The sequence below is a fragment of the Musa acuminata genome, chromosome BXJ1-10 (genome assembly GCF_036884655.1).
Source record: "Musa acuminata AAA Group cultivar baxijiao chromosome BXJ1-10, Cavendish_Baxijiao_AAA, whole genome shotgun sequence".
In the NCBI taxonomy this organism is placed as follows: Eukaryota; Viridiplantae; Streptophyta; class Magnoliopsida; order Zingiberales; family Musaceae; genus Musa; species Musa acuminata.
Genome location: NC_088336.1, coordinates 35,106,831 through 35,125,436, shown reverse-complemented (window position 1 = coordinate 35,125,436; position 18,606 = coordinate 35,106,831). Strand labels below are relative to the sequence as shown.

Below are 18,606 nucleotides of genomic sequence, written 5' to 3'. Positions count from 1 at the left end.
TATACACGAAAACGGATTTCTTTCCCCCTTTTTTTTTGCTCCAATTATTTGATTTCATTCGACCGTTGGAATCGGTTTCCGGTTCGCCTTAGGTGCACGTGCAAGATTGTTCTGATTGCGTTTTGCATTTTGTAGCAGTTGTTGGCACGGGTAAAACACGTGGAGGAATGGCGGGTTTGTCTTCGACGGTTGGAATGGCGGGTATGATGTCATTATAACAGATTAATTAAGAGGGTAAATAAGAGCAGACAGTGATCATTATTGCTCGAATAATATTTACAATAAAAAGTAAAATGATATGATTTATGTCTTAAAAACATCAAATTTATCTTCGAAAGTCTTTCACATGCAGACCAATCAATTATTATTTGCTCACAAGTGCCAAAAACACAAAACTGGGGAAAAAACAATGCACATAAGTGAACAACCACAACAACAACAACAACAAGACAACAGTAGCAAAACATACTCTTCTCTCTTCTTGCTCTATGAGATCATCCACAACGAACTTTGTCCTGTCTATCTATGCATAAGACTCATGGAGGCTGGTGGAAACATTTCGGCTTTGTCTTGTTGGAAGCATAAATCAACCAACTGTTTCACGAATACTTCGGACTTTCTTTCACGTCAAGCGGCGGTCATGTTCAGAGCTTTTGGTTTTGCAAATATCAGCACATAGACCCTTCATGGACAACTGTAACCTTCGTTTCTGGATTCATTCAGCAAGCAAAATGCCGGTCAGACAACTTCCGAAGATTAGAACACTACAAAGATATGTTGGAGGAGTCATCAACGGGGAAGAAAGACGATATATGTTGCTAACAGCTACTACATATATCTGATATAAATGCAAGAAACAAGTCTTGCGAAAACAGAATAAAATGCCTCTAATGCTAGGGATGAAATCAATCATCCTTCAAGCTTTTTGATCAGGTTAGATACAACCAGAAAGAATTTCATATGAAGGACCAAGCATTCCAGAACACATTAAAAGAATAGATTGATATATCTGTACAAACTCCGAGTACTTAAGATGATGGCAATTGAAGCTGAGGACCAAGGTTAATAATTAACAAAAAAATATTGTTGTACTACACCTAGAGCTATGCATGGCAGAAGTATCTTAGATTAATAGATAACGACACTACCAAAACTAAAATAAAGTTCAAAATTCAAGCTAGCTTTATGAACTTTTCAATGTCCATCTCTACATCTGATGCTTCGATTTCTACATCTTGGAGGACCCCTCACCCAAAACACAACTGGTGGGCATTACTTGAGTTCCATTTTGCTAATATCTGAACCGCCAAAAATATTGCTAATCATCTTAGTATCACCATCTTCTTGGCATGAGAAAAGACCATCTATTTTGCTACTATTTTCATGCTTCATTTGCCTCTTGTCAATATTGAAAAGCACATTTAGACATATCTGGACAACATTCATAGCTGAAGTGGAACACAATGAGCATGTTTTGAATAATTTTTTTCTTGTGCAAACAATGAGAAACACAATGTCTAAGGCTATGATGTTCAGATAATCTTGCCTTACCAGCAGAGTATACTATACTTATCAAAATTATGCATATTCAGTATAGATCATAGACATGATGCTTAAATTTGTTCCATTTTCCCCTTATTTTCTAACCTCTTTTTTCAGTTTACAGGTCTTTCTGATGGTTTCTAATTTGTTTTCTACCGGCACAATCTTCCAATATATGTCCAGGTTGAACCAATCTACTAGCAGGACATCCTATTTTCCAATCACGATCAAAATCTCATTGAATTTAGGAGAATCACTAACAATGCAACCATTAAATAGCATGCTAAGAGATTTGTAGGTTTCTATTAAACATTCATGCTCAATTACAAGGTCACCCTGATTAAATTAGTGTAACTTTACTGTTTCTGAGAAAATAATAAGCATCTTAAACATGATTTAATCTCAAGAATCAACTTCTTTTGCAGCTAGGTGGCAACAGTATGCCATGCTTATGGTCTAGGAATGACATATGCCAGCCTTTGCAGATTTTGTAATTTAATTAAGTTGCTGCACCTGAGTCTGAGACTCTCAGCTACTCATTCTTATCTGAAAACTCTTACTGATGTTCTAGAAGTTGCTAAAGAAGTCAAATTCAGTTTGTTCTTAGTGTCAAAGAGTCTATAAGCTCTCAAAACCCTTTAAGAATCTTATGTTGCATGTTACAAGAAGTTGGAAACAAGCTCAAATCACCTTGCCAAAGTAAGAAGTTATCATTCAACAAACAGATCTTGTTGTTTAAAGTTTTCTCAAGGAGGGAAGTACATCAGATATAACTAAACAGACTGAACACAATATGCAATTATGTATTTAAAAACAGCAAGTACAATACAGAACCAAGATGTGTTTTATTAAACCAAAAACATGTACAATCCCGCAGGTGTTACAATACGATGTTGTGTGTCTCTCATTTCCAACTCCACATATTGAGCAGTATTTAAGACTATATTATATCTCCTGTTGCCCCAATCTCAACTCACCCATTCCCTCTGTGACGTTAAGAGGGTCATTTGACAAGCCCACAAAAGAAACATTTGACAGTTTCCCAAGTACATGAGAGAGCGTAAAATGAAACATGAAAAAGAAAAGATAATTAATGAGACTCTTGCCTGCCACACCTAAAAGATAGAATGGTATACATCATGCATCACTGGTAATGTCAAGAGAGTATATAAAACATAAACATCTATGTGACAGAAGCTTCCAATATCAATGTCTTGATAAGTCAACTATGAAGTGCATCTAGGATGTCAGTTTAATCAGTATTGGAGGCACCTGAAAACACCCTAAATATCAGAAGTGAATTAGACAGAGGCATAAATCTCTGCATCACACAATAGAACCTATTTAACACTTCTGAAGTATGATTTAAGTTTTGCAAGAACAGTCTAACTGTTTTTGAATCTAGGATGCCAGGCAGTAAGTCCAAATAGCAGGTCCACTGATAAGGTGACAGGAAAGGCAAAGGATCCATAGGATTTACATCCTACTCAAAAGGGTGCATACCACATACCTCGGTAGTAAATGAGAATAAAATTAGAAACAAAAATCCAAAAGAAGGGCAGCGAAGTGCGCTACTCATATAAAGGTACTTGTCAGACCACCACAATGGCAAACCCTACAAATAGACAAATGCATATGCTCATATACCAAAATACCATAAAGAGTTACTCGTCAGACAACAATTATGCAAGCTACATGGACAGACAAATACAAATACTCACACACCATGGTGTATACAATAACACTGAGGAAGCTAGATAACCTTGTTGGATATGACAAGGATGACCTAGCAAGATCCTCTAATTGTTGTCATTCTATGTGCACAGAGAAGCAAACTGTAAGCTAGAAATAATTCACACGTTAAGTCAGATGTTGAGGAAGGTGCCTCAGAATTTCTACCAATTGTATTGGAAAAGCTCCAAGGGAATTTACAGTATAAGATAAATGATATTATACAATAGCGCAATGGAAGAATTGTAAAGGTCTGAATTGGAAAAAGGAAAAAAAAAAAGACACTTGCTGGAGCTTCCTTAAATGCATGCCATTGGAAAAAAATTTATCCATCAAATTATTTGCTACAGGTAAATTAGTTGCTTTTTTCTGAAGTAATTTGCCACATAGTTCTTTAGACTCCACTTCATATTCCATCATTGTATCAAAATATGAAACAATTTGTTAAATTTTAAATCTAAAAGTTTTTTTAAAGTAGTAATTCAGATAATACATAGCAAATAAGAGAAATGGTCATTATGCTCACAAAATACTACAGTATAATTACACCCACCAAAGGTGACCACAAGGAATAAGTGTAATAGGAATCAGAGACACAGTTACATTGAACAATATTCCTATGGGCCACCAAACAATTAGAAGTCAAATTTATAAATAAAAAGACCCAGAAAATGATATTTCAAAATGAGCAGAAAGTTAACCGATTGATAGTACATAGATCTAAACTTGAAAACTTACAGAAGTGATTGTATAAGATACAGAAGAAATCATGCAGAATTTTCCTCAATCTCCATGATGCAAATTGCATTACAGCTTGAGACTCTGGTGGTGATACTGTGAGAAAGAGGCCACCTCCTTAAATATGCTTACATATAATAAGTGAGACAAACAGGATGGTTTCTTTCCTTTGGACAGGCTGATATAAGGATTTTTAATTGTTTGAGATGATCCTTAGCATGATCTTACAGAATCCTTCTAGGCTGATCCTGGAAGAAGCTTACAAGGGACATCTTTTAACCAAGAAGCTCAAATAGGTTTCTCACAATCCCAAATAGACTGGTGCTCAACAGCAGAGCCCATCCAAGTGCCAAAGGTTCCTGCAAACCAGCAATGGTTTCATACTTTCTACTATTCCTCAAATGAGCGAACATATATTTTCTCAAGCAGCATGGGCCAATCCTCCCCAAGTTGCTGTGGCTTTACCTCCATTGCTACCTTAAAATCTTGCATACTCAACACATGCGTGCCTTCCAAACCAACATTACCATGCATTTGGCTTCCTACACAAATACCATTCTCAGGTTGTGCAAAAGGAAGGAGATTGGAAAATGGCTGCTTTGTTGATTCATGCCTTGTTCTTACTCCTACTAGCTCAATGCATGAACCAATCAACCGCTTCAAGTACACATCCAACCCATTGTTCAGCAAGTTGGCACAGTCCATTGTCACTCCTTCCAAGCCCAGTGCTTTTGCTATTTTTTCCATTCGTTTTTTCAATACCTCAGTATGATACAGTTCACTAGAATCATAACTCCTATGAAACCTATCAATGTTAGCACTACCTGATGATAATGGCGTTCTTGCCCCGCCAACACTTGCTGAACAGAAAGGAATTCCAAGTGGAGCCTGAAGAGGACCTTTAAGGGAAGCCATTTTATTCCAGTGTTCTATGTCCTCCCTTTGGTCTACAGAAACTACTTCAGCAAGAACTGGGCTATGTACGGCACCCTGGTCGTGCACAGGTGTTTCATCTATCCTTGCTCTCTTTGTTGGCTGCTTGTGAGGCCCACACTGTTGTTGTTGTATTAATTTCTGCAAGTCACTTGAGTTCAGATCATCATGCTGACCTAAAACTGCTGTGTTATATGGTATCGATGACAGCTGAGCAGACACTTGTGCCCTCCCATTTGGTCCAAGGGGACTGGGGCAGTCTTTAACCCGGTGATTATCGGTCCTACTCCTGATCTTGTGGGGCAACCTCGGCAAGACATCACCATTCAACACAATTCCAGTTGGCATTTGGGCAAATTTGTCATGATGAACAGGTGGTGGAACTTTAGCCCTTGAGGCATTCTGAAGGATAGAACTGATGAGTTGATTGTGGAAGGGGAGATTCTCATGGCCGAGTGTCAAAATGCAGAGTTTGCTAAACTCACGCTTGCTCAGCTTCTGCGACAGCAAATCGTTCAGATAGCTGAAGTAGCGCTGTGCTCGCTCCTGGCCGAGACGCTTGGTTATCAGGGATTTAAGGTCACCAAGGTTAGTCCGGGAATGCTTCATAATTGGCGGCAGCGGCGGCTGCGGCTGCAGCATTGGCGGCTGTGGCATCTCTCAATGAATACTTGTCATCGAATCAACCACCAAATTAAGAAGATTAAACCATCCTCTGCCACTCTATGATTTAGTCATGAGTAGGGTTTGCACCTTCTTCTTGATAGAACATGAGCTATACAAAGCGGCCAACTCATCAGCAACAGCAATGCAGGCGGAAATCTCATCTTCCACAACCAAAACCCTCAATCAAAGAAAGATCGAGAAACCGCAGCCGCAGAGATGAAAACTTGAAACCGGAGTTCTTGCATAGAGAAGCCAAAAACCCTAAAGCACAGGATCAAGATCCATTTAGCAGCAGCCATCTCGGAAAGCTTTCATTGCGCACCGGAACACCAAGAAATAACCAGGCAGCGATCCGCTCCCCTGCCTGCGGTCAGAGGACCCACAACTGATCGAAGCGGATTTCAACGGGTTTCCCGCCCGGATCAAAGCGAGATAAGTAGAGAAAGAAGAAGACGAATGGAGAAAAGAAAGTAATCCGTGCGAGGACGATGACGAGGATGAGGAAAGAAAAAGAGAAGGAGAAAATTGAAGCTGACCTCTTCCCGAGCTCGGAACACTAGCGGACGTCGCCTCGATTCAGCCGGCGGCGCATGTAGCTCCGGTTCTCCTCGTCCTCCTCCTCCTCCTCCTCTCTCTCTCTCTCTCTCTCTCTCTCTCTACCCCTCTCAAGCGCTTTTGCTCGTCTTCTCTTTGCTTCGCTCTCCACGTCTTCTTCTTCTTCTTCTTCTTCTTCTTCTACTCCTTCGCTATCCTCGAGGTGAATCGGGTAGATCAAGCAGGAAAAAAAAAATCTCTTTTTTCTTTTCTTCTCTCTTCGACTCACCTCTCGCTCCCGCGGCTATTTTTCTTTTCTTTTTCGCTATTTTTTTTCCCTTTGCTCGATCGATTTTGGGACTTCGGCAAACATATGGGTGTTGTTTGGTTGCTTGGATATACAGGACATGCTCATTTGACGCCACAACTTACCGCTGTATTATTAGAGGCACCATTGGGGCCCGGAAGATGAACCGTAGGAAAGAGAAGAGCCGTGGTGAGAGTGAGGGTAGGAATGTTTTGTGGGCGGAGGTGAGATAGTTGAATGAGCATACCACCATATATGATTGATGGAGGGCGAGTTTGACCCAGTTGGTTGACCGGAGGCTAAAGCAGAGCCTTCTTGGGTTTGGTTGGGTTGGCGAGCCACCCGAGTGTGAAAAGGTCGGGCTTACAAGTCATAAGTCAAAAGTCAACGCCTCGGACTTGAGAGTCGCGATACAAATACCAATTTGAATTCCGATACAAATTAACATTTATTTCTACCTCTAATATTGATTCCTATTTAAACATTTTTAATATCTTAGCCTTATTCTTTAACCATTAAGAAATATATCTCCCATAAAATTAATAGGACGCTCCCGTACGACTCCGATCCCATCACCTCTTCTTTTACCATACCGGTTCCTCGAGCGGCACTGAATCACCCTCGGAAAGAATCATGGGTGACGTTGTCTCATACAGTCGTGACAAATCAGATCATCCATGAAATCTTCGAGGATGGTCGGTCCAGATAAGTTGTTGTATCCAGACTGATTCACCCTTGAAAAATAATCAGGGTGACGTCGTCTCCTACGTTCCTGAAACTCCACATCATCCGGAATAGGTTCCAGGGGTGGTTCGGTCCAGCTAACTTTCTCCTTCCGGGGTACGCTCGTCAATTTCAGCCCTCCGTCAGGAAATATACTTTTCGGAGTTACCTTCGGAATCCACCGACTATGATTTATGTGACCCGAAGCGGGCCCGTGCTGGCCCCATTTTTGTCTCCAATAAAAAGGTAGATAGGGCGTGGGGTACGATTGATCTGGTTAGAGAAGATGTTGCTCTTCGTGAACGGAAGGGGTCCCGCATGAGTTGGTATTCTTTAAGACGGCGGCAGGTTCTTCCTTCGGATTTGGATACCTTGCGACCTAAGGCTCTTTCCCCTTTAAATACTGTAGCTCGAGCACGAATTGGCTCTCAGAACCCGCAACGATCAAGATACCTCAGATCAACTTTTCATCGTTTCGTCGGAGCGGATCGAAGGACCTTCGGTACCTTTCCTTCCTGCTTGGGTCTTCTCGTAGTTGTCGTGGATCTGTGATTTCATGTGTACGCTGAACCTAATGAAGCCAAGATTGAGTCTTCATGGATTTCTGTGATGATGTTTCTTCTCTTCCTTTTGCTAATTTAGTATTTAGGGAAGATTTTGAGGGCTACTGATCTGTAAATTGTTGTAGGGTGAAGTTGGCCTCAAAATTTCGTGTTTTTTTTTCCCGTGTTTGAAATGTCATTAGCGTAAGTTCAGTTTATCAAATTACCCGGGAGTCGCTGATTTTGGCGGGGAGATCGGTTGATTTAGTGGAATTTATTGCGAAAGGGTTTGATTTGCTGTTTCAGTGGGAACTCCATTTATGGTAGAAGTGCTCGTTCACTTATTATTACCATCCCTTGGTGTGAAAATATATCAACAGGCGCTCCGGTACCCAATATTTTGGCGATATGTTGCAGGATGTCGTATTGTATCATTTGGATAACCTCGGGTACTAAAGAATTGGACTTGGTCGATAAAGAACTAGACTTGGTTGGTTTCAATTGATATAGCCTAATAGTTGGTCCATGAGTTGTCTACTATCTCTATCTTATAAATAGTGAGTAATTCATCGCCAATCTTCACATTCGATTTTCCTTGCAATTGGAATGGTTCAGTTGGTATGATGGCTAGTGGAAGTGTATATATGACTTCAGTCATAACAAGTATCCATCTGATCCAAGCACAAAAGTAAATTCCAAAATGTGCTGCCAGTCAAGAGAATTCTACAAGCAACTCTAGTGAATATGACAGTATATTTTCTTTAGTAAAGAAAAACTTAATGTTGCATGATGAAATCAATCCCCACTAGCACATGCAGTTTCTAGATGTATCAGTTGATAATATGATCATGCAGCATACATGGTTTTTCTGAATCAATGAAGCCTGGTTTGAGGCTGAGATTGTAAAAGAATGGGTTGATGATGAAAATAATGTTTGATTGAAATAATTTTGCTTTTCTAGATGGGACGTGTAGAACAATCAATACATGACTAATTTCATTGAAATTATATCAATCACAAATATTTCTCTTGATGTTTAGGTTCGATTGGGTTATTTTTCGTCATCTTGTTGACTCAAATGAGGATCTGACCTGGGCCTTTTCTTGTGTTCATGCATTCAATGTCTGAGGATTTGAGGTGCCAGCAGCTCTGGCCTCTTAAAATCTATGATCGCCTGGTACCAGACCCATTTCAATGATCTAGTTAGACCGGTACATACCGGATAGTATTAGTGTATCATGTGTCGGTATACCGGTACATACCAATGTTCAGGAAAGGAAGAAATCGAAGAAGAAGAAGGGTTGGTGTAGAAAGAGGAAGGAGGAAAGAGGAAGGAGGAAGGAGAAAGGAAGAAGGATGAAGAGGAGATGGTGGAGCAATAGGAGGAAGAAGTAGGAGGAAGAGGAAGGAGGAGTAAGAGGAAGAGGAAGAGGATAAGAAGCATAAGCGACTAGGGCAAAGTCAGTGCGCAGTGGTGGTGTGCAGTGAGGTCTCAACATGCGTGGGGAGCGGAGGTCGCGTTAAGGATAGGTTGTGATGTGCAACATGCGTGAGAAGCGGCCGCGGTGTGCGTTTGAAGCGATCAGGGTTAGAAAAGTTTCCTGTTTATATGAGTGTGCTGGACCGTCCGAAACAAGAGAGGTCCATGTATCATTGACTCGTGGACTGGTACATGCCACCTGTTTTGTACTGGTCCGAGCAAAACCATTCTATGCTCAAAATACTGAGAGTAAACATCTAAAATGGGCTTGGAGGGTCTCCTTTGATGCTCAAGTCAGAGTCAGATTTGGAGTCTGGGAGAGCTAAGGAGTTTGAATGCTAAGGATGTCTATTTACCTGCATTGGAGGCCCCCTTTTATAATAAAACTTCAGTGATTGATTGATTGTACAATCAGTCTGTCCCTATTATGGTGGATGACAGACTGATTGTATGAAGTAGGGCAGGAGTCTCGACTACTCTGGTTATGAAGTGGTGGCAGTCATGGGTTAGTATTAGCGTGAATGAGGGAGGTTTCTGTGAGTCTGGCGGTGGTAGTGGTGGCGGTTACAAGTAGTATGTTGGGAGAGTGGTGAGTCCTTTTCAACAACATGCCAACTACATAGCACATAAACACTAGTTAACCAAGGGGATTTTATGACAAAACCTTTCCTTATTGATGTTTTCCTATAACACTCAAATTTTGTCATTGTTCATAGCTTTGGAAGTTGCTTGTGGCACATGTATATTCTGAGCAAGGAGAGACTTAGTCAGTCTCCTATTGGTTTCAGGATGGTTGAAATGAGCGCATACAGGAGAGAATAGTATGTCTCATTCAGCAGTCGCATGAGCACCTTGTAGAGAGCACAAGCAAGCAATAAATGATACAAGAAAATTGCCAATATATATTAGTCTACGCCAATATCATTAATTAGTGCAACAGAGTCCTCTATAACCTTGATAGTTGGGCTGGTAACATTCCTGAAGTTGGATTTATTTCTCTTTCAATATAGACCATGAACAGATCATGTTGATGTGAAAGATGCTTTCTCAATCTCCTTCCATTTTGGTTGATTTCCACCCAACCATTACCAACCTCATTTGTAACCCAGGTTCTACAATCATAGTTCAGTCGGGGATTAGGTCAGGTTGAGTCATAGGCAAATAATGAGCATCCCAATTTGGGTATGAGATTCAGTAGTCCAACATAGCCTGCCTGGCTTTCATCCCTATATGCATCAAGTAAAAATGCAGGGCAAATCATGCCATGTTTGAGGCAAATAAAAGTGCAGTTTAGAATAAAGATCGTTCGTGACCTATGTTAATTAATGTCATTCGATAGCTAAACTAGCAAAACCCTTCTTTTGCTGTTTCTGAAATTCCATTATTAAGTTATGAGCATTCCATTTAGCATTTCTGCATTCAAAATATATTCTTTTGTTAAGAAGGTTACTCAACTCAGTATACCATAATATTATTATTATTTGTTTGGAGTAATTACTTTGTTCTCGAAGAAGTATATTTTAGTTAATTGTTCAATAAACTACTTTGATCTTTAAAAGAAAAAACTGCATCAAGAGTGGGTGTTGTTTACTTGATTCACTAGTACAGAGGACTGCGGCTGATTTTTTAGATTTAATTTTCTGAATGATTATGTTTAACTCACAAAACTATGCATTTGTTGTATGCATGGTGAATTGCTGTCATGGATTCTTGTGGAAAACGTGGACCTATGGTCTGCATTGAAGTACTCTTGTATCCAATTGATTTAGAATATTTTTGTTGAATGATTATCTCCAAGATTTATGTTTCTTTTTATAAATGAGGTTGTTCAAAAAGAAAGCTTTCTTACGAGATCCAGTATCGATCATTGAAAAGTAGATGCTTTCAATCAAGGATACCATCATAATCTAGACGAGAGCTCACATTTTCTTGAAGCAAAGGGAGACATACCAATGCCATCCACTTGTGTGCTTCTACTGTTAAATTTGTTGCAGTAAGAATGAGCAAAAAACTGTAGAAGAGATCAGCCACTAATTCTTGTTTGGAGACAATATGGAATACATACTAGAAGGCATTTGATGCGGTCAATTTTAGTCATTCTATTTAGTTAGATCACAAATTGACTATCCGATGTGCTAATCGCCTGAGAGCTCAATGCTCCAATCGTTAAAGTTCTAAACTGTCAAGATAATAAAATTGATCATGGGCAATGTGCTTGATGGGATCCTCCTTCAACACCCAAGTCAGAGTTTGATTTGGAGAAATAATTGAAAAATTAATCGAGGATAATCTCTTTTTCTACTGGGCCTCCTCAATGGTTGTTCAACCACTAGGAGTAGTCTGTTCTAAGATTGTGGTGGTTGTTGGAATCAAGGTTTGCAATTTCGTACTATACTGAAGTATCAACTTAGCTCTGTACGGTACAGTACGACTTTTTCTCCCCGCACGGATGAGGAGAAGTCGCCAACGACGGCGAGGCCTCGTCGCCTCAGACGAGGAGGAGACGACATCTCATTTGCGGTGTCCAGCGAGGGTGGGCGGCGACGAATCGGGATCGTTGACGGAGAGCGGCGTCGGATCTCCAAGTTCTCCTTTTTCTTCCCCCTCTTCTTCCTTCTCTCTCAACTAATATTGCCCGGTAGCGAGCGGCGACGGTCGAAATCGACCGTTACCGATCGATTTTGAGCGGTAATGGGGAGGAAACAACCCCAATCGATGGTACCATCCGGTAGCGGGCGATCCGCGTACCGGTCTACTGGCGGACCGGTACATATCGCCCTACCGGGTGGTATCATTTGAAATTAAAATCCTTGGTTGGAATCACCAATACCTGATTGATTGAGGTAAGTGACATCTATTCCTGCTATTGCATTAGTGTGTGAAATTGTCAATGATGTGTCATATGGTGTTGGTATTGGTTGGTTGGTTGGAAGTGCCCATATGCATCCCATCATCATTAATGTTTATTGCAATGGTAATGTGGCCATCAAGTTTTCACTTTGATGGGACCATTATAGCCTTTGGATCTGCATCTTCTCTAGCAAGGTGCTCATATAGTTGTAGTATCTTTGTCATAGGGATTTTGAGCTTGAGCTGGTTCATCTAGAGGTGAACTCTTTTTGTCTTTGCATGCTTTTACCATTTAATCTTTGAACTAGAATGTTTGTTTGAAACTTCATCTTGGGAGTTTTAGTTTGAACATAACAAAAGGCATTTTGGGGTATTTTGTGGGAGGGTCATAGAGAATGATGTGTTTTTCTTAGTTTCACTCGAGGTTTAAAATATTGTATGTAGGGATCGATACCAAATGATATTTACTGGCCCAGGCCTGATCCTACATACGGATCAGCTCTTATTAAGCATTTTATCAATTTATTATATATTAAGCATACCAGCCATAAAGTATGAATACTGCAAACCAACTGACTTTTTTCTTTTCATTCTTAACTAAAATGCTCTCATTTATTTCCTAAACCATCTACCCTTATTAGGAAATTTAATGAATTAGGGTTTCCTATCTTAATACCCTAAATAAGGTATTATTTATTTTTAATTAAATTAAGAACGAAAATACAAAGCCCTCCTTTTTTCCTATTTATACATGGTGACTCCTCTCCTTTTCATCCACCTTGGTTGGGGAAAGAGTTCAATCACAGGAAAGGCTTGTGAGAGTTTTTGGCTTTAGGTAGGTTCATAATTATATTTTGTTTTTCTTGATTTTATTAGATAGTATATAGGGATTTCAGATATTATGGATAATCTTTTTTATTAAAATTATTATTGATACCTACATGCTAAACCTAATGGTAGATTGTTTATGAATTTAAGTAGAATACATAATTAGAATTCCAAAGACCCATGCTTGTGTGGTTGTTAAACTTTGTGCATGTGATTTGTATTTTCTGAAATTAATATGATTTGATAGTTTATTCATCCTTGCAAATTTAATTTTAGAAAATAATATTGATGAATTGATTTAAATTTTTGTATCTATTTCATCAATTAATTATGTACAAAAAAATATTGAATTTAATCTGAATTTATTAGTAATTAATCATTATTTGTTCCTTGAAAAAAAAGAGAAAAAGATAAAAATAGGATTCAAGGTCTGATTGGACCAAATCTGCACAGCGGAGCTTGGTGTGGCCTAGCACGGTGCGGATTGTGGCTCGGTGCATTCCAGCAATTGGCCAAATCGGGCTGAACCTATATTAGACTGGTTGGGGCCTATTAAGCTCGGTTCAGTTATATTGGATTTAATTCTGGCCAGTTCAGTCTAATAGCGAACTGGTTCAAACCAATAGAGCCCTTGTTCATGGCAAATCAGATCGACTCTGATCATTTGAGCCTTGGTTCATGCAAAATCAAATTGGTTCAAACCAATTGACTCAGGTCATACCATATCTTCAAACTAATTGAGCCCCTAGGATGTGTTGAAAAATCGAAATAAACCAATTGAAAAATCCAAAAATCGATTTTTGGATAACCTGCATGAACCGACCGGGTTACATAAAATGGATCTGGTTTTATAATATAAAAAATATTTAAATATCCTTAACTTTATTATTTGTTTAAGGGGGTATTTATGTCAGTCATGAAATTAGGGTCAACGTGACAATTAAATTAGGGTTAGCCTTAAAATATCAAGATGATACTCTCAATCTTGATGACTTGGATTTTAATGATGATGAAGAAATTAAAATTGCTAATTTTATGAGGAAATAAAAATAATACACAGCTTTCATTATCAACAACTATTACAAAGAAAAGAGATGTTAAGAACAAACAAGTATCTTTGAACTATTTGCCTTTTGCTTTATCATACTTAGAGGAAGAAATATGATGAATTAAATGCTATAGTTCTCCAACTTTGTCATGCTATACTGCTTAAATGCTGTATTTATTTTCTACAGGTAAGTGAAGTCATTTAAATAGCTGTGATGGCAGCAAGAACCATTAGAAGGCGGCTCCATCATGGAGATATTGACGGGAAGAGAAATGAGTATTCAGACTCATCAGGATTTGATGCCCTAAATGAACCTTTGCTTGGGAATAACAACCATGGAGGCCACTATAACTATAAGGTAATTCTTGTAAAAAAATTTATGCCCTAAATGAACCTTTGCTTGAGAATAACCGCCATGCAGGCCACTATAACTATAAAGTAATTCTTGTAAAAATTTCTAACCTATGGTAGTGCATGAATATAAATCGGATGACAAATTCCTATTGTTAGCTTTTATGCTTAACAAGTTATTTATATTTTGAAGGGATGTGATGATGGAGGTGAACAAGATTGGGATGACAAAAAGAAGGAAATAAACCTTCACTGGACACGTCTTTTCGCCAATTTGATTGCTCAATGGTCTCAGTGGTTAGGTATTGCCTTTGATATGCCCATCAGTAGCATTTGCCTGTTTATATTAGGTCTCTAGCAAACCGATGTTTCAATTATGTTGTTTTCATGCATGATCCATGGTATATGTTTTTATTAATATAGCTGGAACTTATTTAGCATTTATTGTTTAACTAAATATTTGTCAGATTCTGTAATAAATATTTTTGTTAAATTTATGACAATTGTTTTATTTAATTTTGTCAATGTGATTGAGTCATGTATTTATCATGAGCGGTCACTAGAATGCCTTTATGGCATGCAAGAAAAGAAGATTTGAGCAGTATATGCTTCTAAATTGTATTATGAAAGAATAATTAAAAGTATCACCAGTTACCAGTGATTAAGAGGCTTGCCAAGTCAATTAGCCGTAGTGCAAAAATGATAAACAAGAGCCAACTAGGCTTTAGCAAAACGGTCAATATCCCTCCTCAGTTAGAAGAGGTTCTTAAGTGTCTTTGGAAGGCATTTCCTAGGTACATGGTATGGACAATTCTACCTGGATGAAGTCCAAATTCTTTTAAAAGAAATAAGCATGATAAAATTTTACATGTTATTCTAAAATTTTATCAACATTGAGATGTGTGTTGAACACGGAAAGAGTGGGAGGTCAAAGACCAAAATAACCCAAAAATGGAATCTTTCCATCTCTTTGCTTTGGAAACAAGGAAATGAAGTGTGGCTCCTCCATTTCTGCATTTTAATGGTCTTTGTTTTTCGGAGACTCTTTTGTCCATGTGTTAGGAATTTTAATATTCTTGAATCAGATCATTTTTTTTCTGGATAAAGATAAACTTCATGTTGTCTTTTCATATCATCTTCTTCACATAACATCTTGTGATGAAGCCTCGAGATGATATTTTTCTGCAAACACAATTACTCAAATGTTATGGAAAATATTAAACTAGAATGCTGAGTATCGGAAAAGCATGTGCATTTTTGTGGTTGAAATGCACAAACTGCAAACTACATACATCTTGCTTTGTGATGTTTGACAAAAAATTAATGAGCAAACTTTAATAATCACTTACAAGCTGGAAAGTTGTCTGTCAAATTTTGAGATATCGTCTCTGCAATGCATGTGGATCTTTTCCTCTTTTTCAAATAAGAAATCGAAGCTTCTTTATAGAGTTAATGGAATGAATACTCATGTGGACAGTCAAAAAATTGGGCTTCAGAAACTTCTATTTGATGTTATGCAAACCTGAAGCCCCTTTTACCTTAAGTATTTTGTGCTCATGGTTTTCAACCATATGTGTGTGTCCATTGTATCCAAGTTAACATATTTGACATCTATGTATGCTACCCGAAAATAATCAGCTTATATTTCATGAAGTCTTCTGGATTCTTTGGAATAGTATCTATTTTTATTTTTGTTTTCCCCATCTTAATCTTCACGTACCTAATTTGTGCAGTTTATGCCACTGGTATTTATTTTCTTGCAGCAAATATTATCCTTGGCTCTGGGTCGGTTTTAGGAAGGTTCTTACCTATCTCTTCCATCGCTTCAAATGAACAAGATGACCCAATTTGTCTTTGTCCCTTGCAGGTAAAGTGAAGACCTTTTTTTTTTGTTAATTTTGTGGAATCTTTATTAGATTAACTGGTTAATGGAGAGCATTCATTTGTCTTAGCATCATTAAAATTCATGTTAGTTGACATCTCTTATATTTTTATAGTATTTTGAAACTTAGAATCGGTTTGATGTATGTTAAACGTTGATTTGTGTTGGGTAATTTGTGTAGTTGTTTGTGCACAAGGTCCTGGACATAGTATCACTCAAGGTTTCAAATATTGGTCAGACCAGTTTATCGGTCCAATCAAGGACCTGGACCGGACCATATTTCTTGCTACCAGTCATTATTCACTTTTTAATTTTTTTCAGTGCTGCCAGTATACCTGTATCCTACCAGTCTGAGAAGGTCTCAAAACCAGTACAGGACCAACATTTTAAACCTTAATGTTACCATTGTTGTTTGAGATTGTCACTGTTGCATCATTGCCATGCATTATTCCAATCCACAAGAACCACAGTTATATCAATAAGATAAACAGTCTATACTTTGTTGGGTGGCATTGAGTTTTTTTTCCCAACTCTTATCGTGTGCAATAGCTTCAGATATTCCTTGTGCCTCGCTGTACCTGCTGCGGTCAGCATTACAGATCTTTCCCATGTCATATGCACTTGCATGACAACTTTAAGTGGTATATGTGTAATATTTTTGAATAAAAAATTAATTGATCTTTTTTCTTGAATTTTTTGCACTTCTCATTTTTAACACCGTCTCCCTATGCAAAAATTCTCCACCACATCTATAAGTTTCAAAATTTGGTGGGGGAACGAAAGAAAAGACATGCATGCAAAATGGCTCTTCTTTCCACCTCTTCTAATTTTCATATGCAAGCTCTTGTGAACCTTGGATATGGTAATGTTTTCTTCTGTATGAAGGAAAAAGTTGGCACAGCATCCATTAACTATTACGCCATACTTCCTTTGCTTTTGCCCTGCAGAAGTTAGTAATGGCTTTCTAATTCTTGTTCCCTGCATTTCTTTTGTACCCTATCCTGCAGGAAGAACGTTACAGAAATTTGCGGCTGAGGGTGGAGGTCCAGTTTGATGGTTCTCGAATGGATCATCAAGTATGTACTGCTTGCATTTGCCTGTGATTCTCTGTACTTTTGGCCATATATGGAGACCATTTTTACCTTTTTGGTGTCCTTATGATTTTCTGTATTCTTTATCAGAACTCTCATCATGGAGCAAACGTGATTTGAAATCACCGAAAGCTAACATAGAATTATGCTGCAGGATGCCCTGAAACAGCTATGGCGTCTAGCCTATCCTGATCGAGAAATTCCTCCTCTTAAATCTGAATTATGGAAGGAAATGGGTTGGCAAGGGTGTGACCCATCAACAGATTTCAGGTAGTGTGGAACCAAGTAATTGAAGTGCTTATGTTCAGATTACCTTGAGAATATAAAATTGAAGTGCTTGACAGTCATAATGCTTAAATCTTTTCTCAGGGGTGGTGGATATATATCATTGGAAAACCTCATCTTTTTTGCCAAAAACTACCCGGTAGCTAACTTTTGACTGATATTATGTTTCGAGATGTAATAGTCACTTATCTTTTGTCATATTGTCAAATCCATCCAGCATATATCTCAAACCTTTGGTTATTTGATGCAGAATTCATTCCAAACTCTGTTGCACAAAACAGAAGGTAGAAGGGCTGATTGGGAATATCCTTTTGCCGTAGCCGGTGTTAATATATCATTCATGTTGATACAGATGCTAGACTTGCAATCAGGTAACTTATGAACTATTTTCTGGGAGCAGCTAATGATTGACCTAGGTATTAACGCTGCCTGTCTATTCTTTCAGTCTTGCCATCTTCTAAAGCAGGAGTTCGGTTCCTGGAACTGCTTGGGGAAGATGAAAAAGCATTTGATAACCTCTACTGCATAGCTTTTCGCATGCTGGATGCTCAGTGGCTCGCAAAGCGTGCATCTTATATGGAGTTTAATGTAATTGCCAGTCTCTCTTTCTGTCTCTATTGGATACTGATCCACTGTGATTTTTGCCTTCTGATTCCCGTTGTCTTATTTTGCTCCAGGAGGTTTTGAAGTCTACAAGAAATCAGTTGGAGCGTGAACTTGCCTTGGAAGACATCACCTGTGTAAAGGACTTGCCGGCTTACAACATGTTGATGTGATGGTCTTTCCCTCAAATTGTTTCTCTCTTTGGGGTTATTCTCTATGGCAATGCAACATTGAACGATGACCATCCTTCTGGTAACCTCTGAAATGTATATAGCAAAGACTAATGCAAATAAGATAATGGTGCCGATTACAAGGATGAGCTCTTTTCATCTTTCGTTGTATCCAAAATGTCATCCCTTTTTAACTAAAACATGTGCACCAATGTATTCAGAAGCATCAGCAAGACTAAACTGTTTATAATGATTTCTTTGCGACATGTTCTGTTTGGGGATAAAAGTCACTACTGTGCACA

General features: G+C 38.6%; 2 protein-coding genes across 4 annotated transcripts; one reads left to right on the top strand and one right to left on the bottom strand.

The window, feature by feature from the left end:
* Positions 1 to 282: 282 nt before the first annotated feature.
* On the bottom strand, positions 283 to 6,647 carry LOC135594716 (uncharacterized). 3 transcript variants are annotated; one of them, XM_065085184.1, is made up of 3 exons: positions 6,147 to 6,647; positions 4,012 to 5,995; positions 283 to 709 (listed from the first exon to the last, which is right to left on the bottom strand). In XM_065085184.1, the coding sequence occupies exon 2, from the start codon at positions 5,599 to 5,601 to the stop codon at positions 4,402 to 4,404; it is 1,200 nt and encodes a 399-aa protein (XP_064941256.1). In that variant the 5' UTR covers positions 5,602 to 5,995; positions 6,147 to 6,647; the 3' UTR covers positions 283 to 709; positions 4,012 to 4,401. The 3 variants fall into 3 exon arrangements, with proteins under 3 accessions (XP_064941256.1, XP_064941255.1, XP_064941254.1); XM_065085183.1 differs by having other exon boundaries at positions 4,012 to 5,974; XM_065085182.1 differs by having other exon boundaries at positions 4,012 to 6,647.
* An 873-nt stretch (positions 6,648 to 7,520) lies between these two features.
* On the top strand, positions 7,521 to 18,570 carry LOC103969685 (uncharacterized). Its single transcript, XM_009383309.3, has 10 exons — positions 7,521 to 7,676; positions 14,110 to 14,280; positions 14,467 to 14,575; positions 16,037 to 16,140; positions 17,163 to 17,231; positions 17,401 to 17,516; positions 17,616 to 17,670; positions 17,782 to 17,902; positions 17,977 to 18,119; positions 18,209 to 18,570. The coding sequence occupies exons 2-10, from the start codon at positions 14,137 to 14,139 to the stop codon at positions 18,305 to 18,307; spliced, it is 960 nt and encodes a 319-aa protein (XP_009381584.2). The 5' UTR covers positions 7,521 to 7,676; positions 14,110 to 14,136; the 3' UTR covers positions 18,308 to 18,570.
* The last annotated feature ends 36 nt before the right edge of the window (positions 18,571 to 18,606 follow it).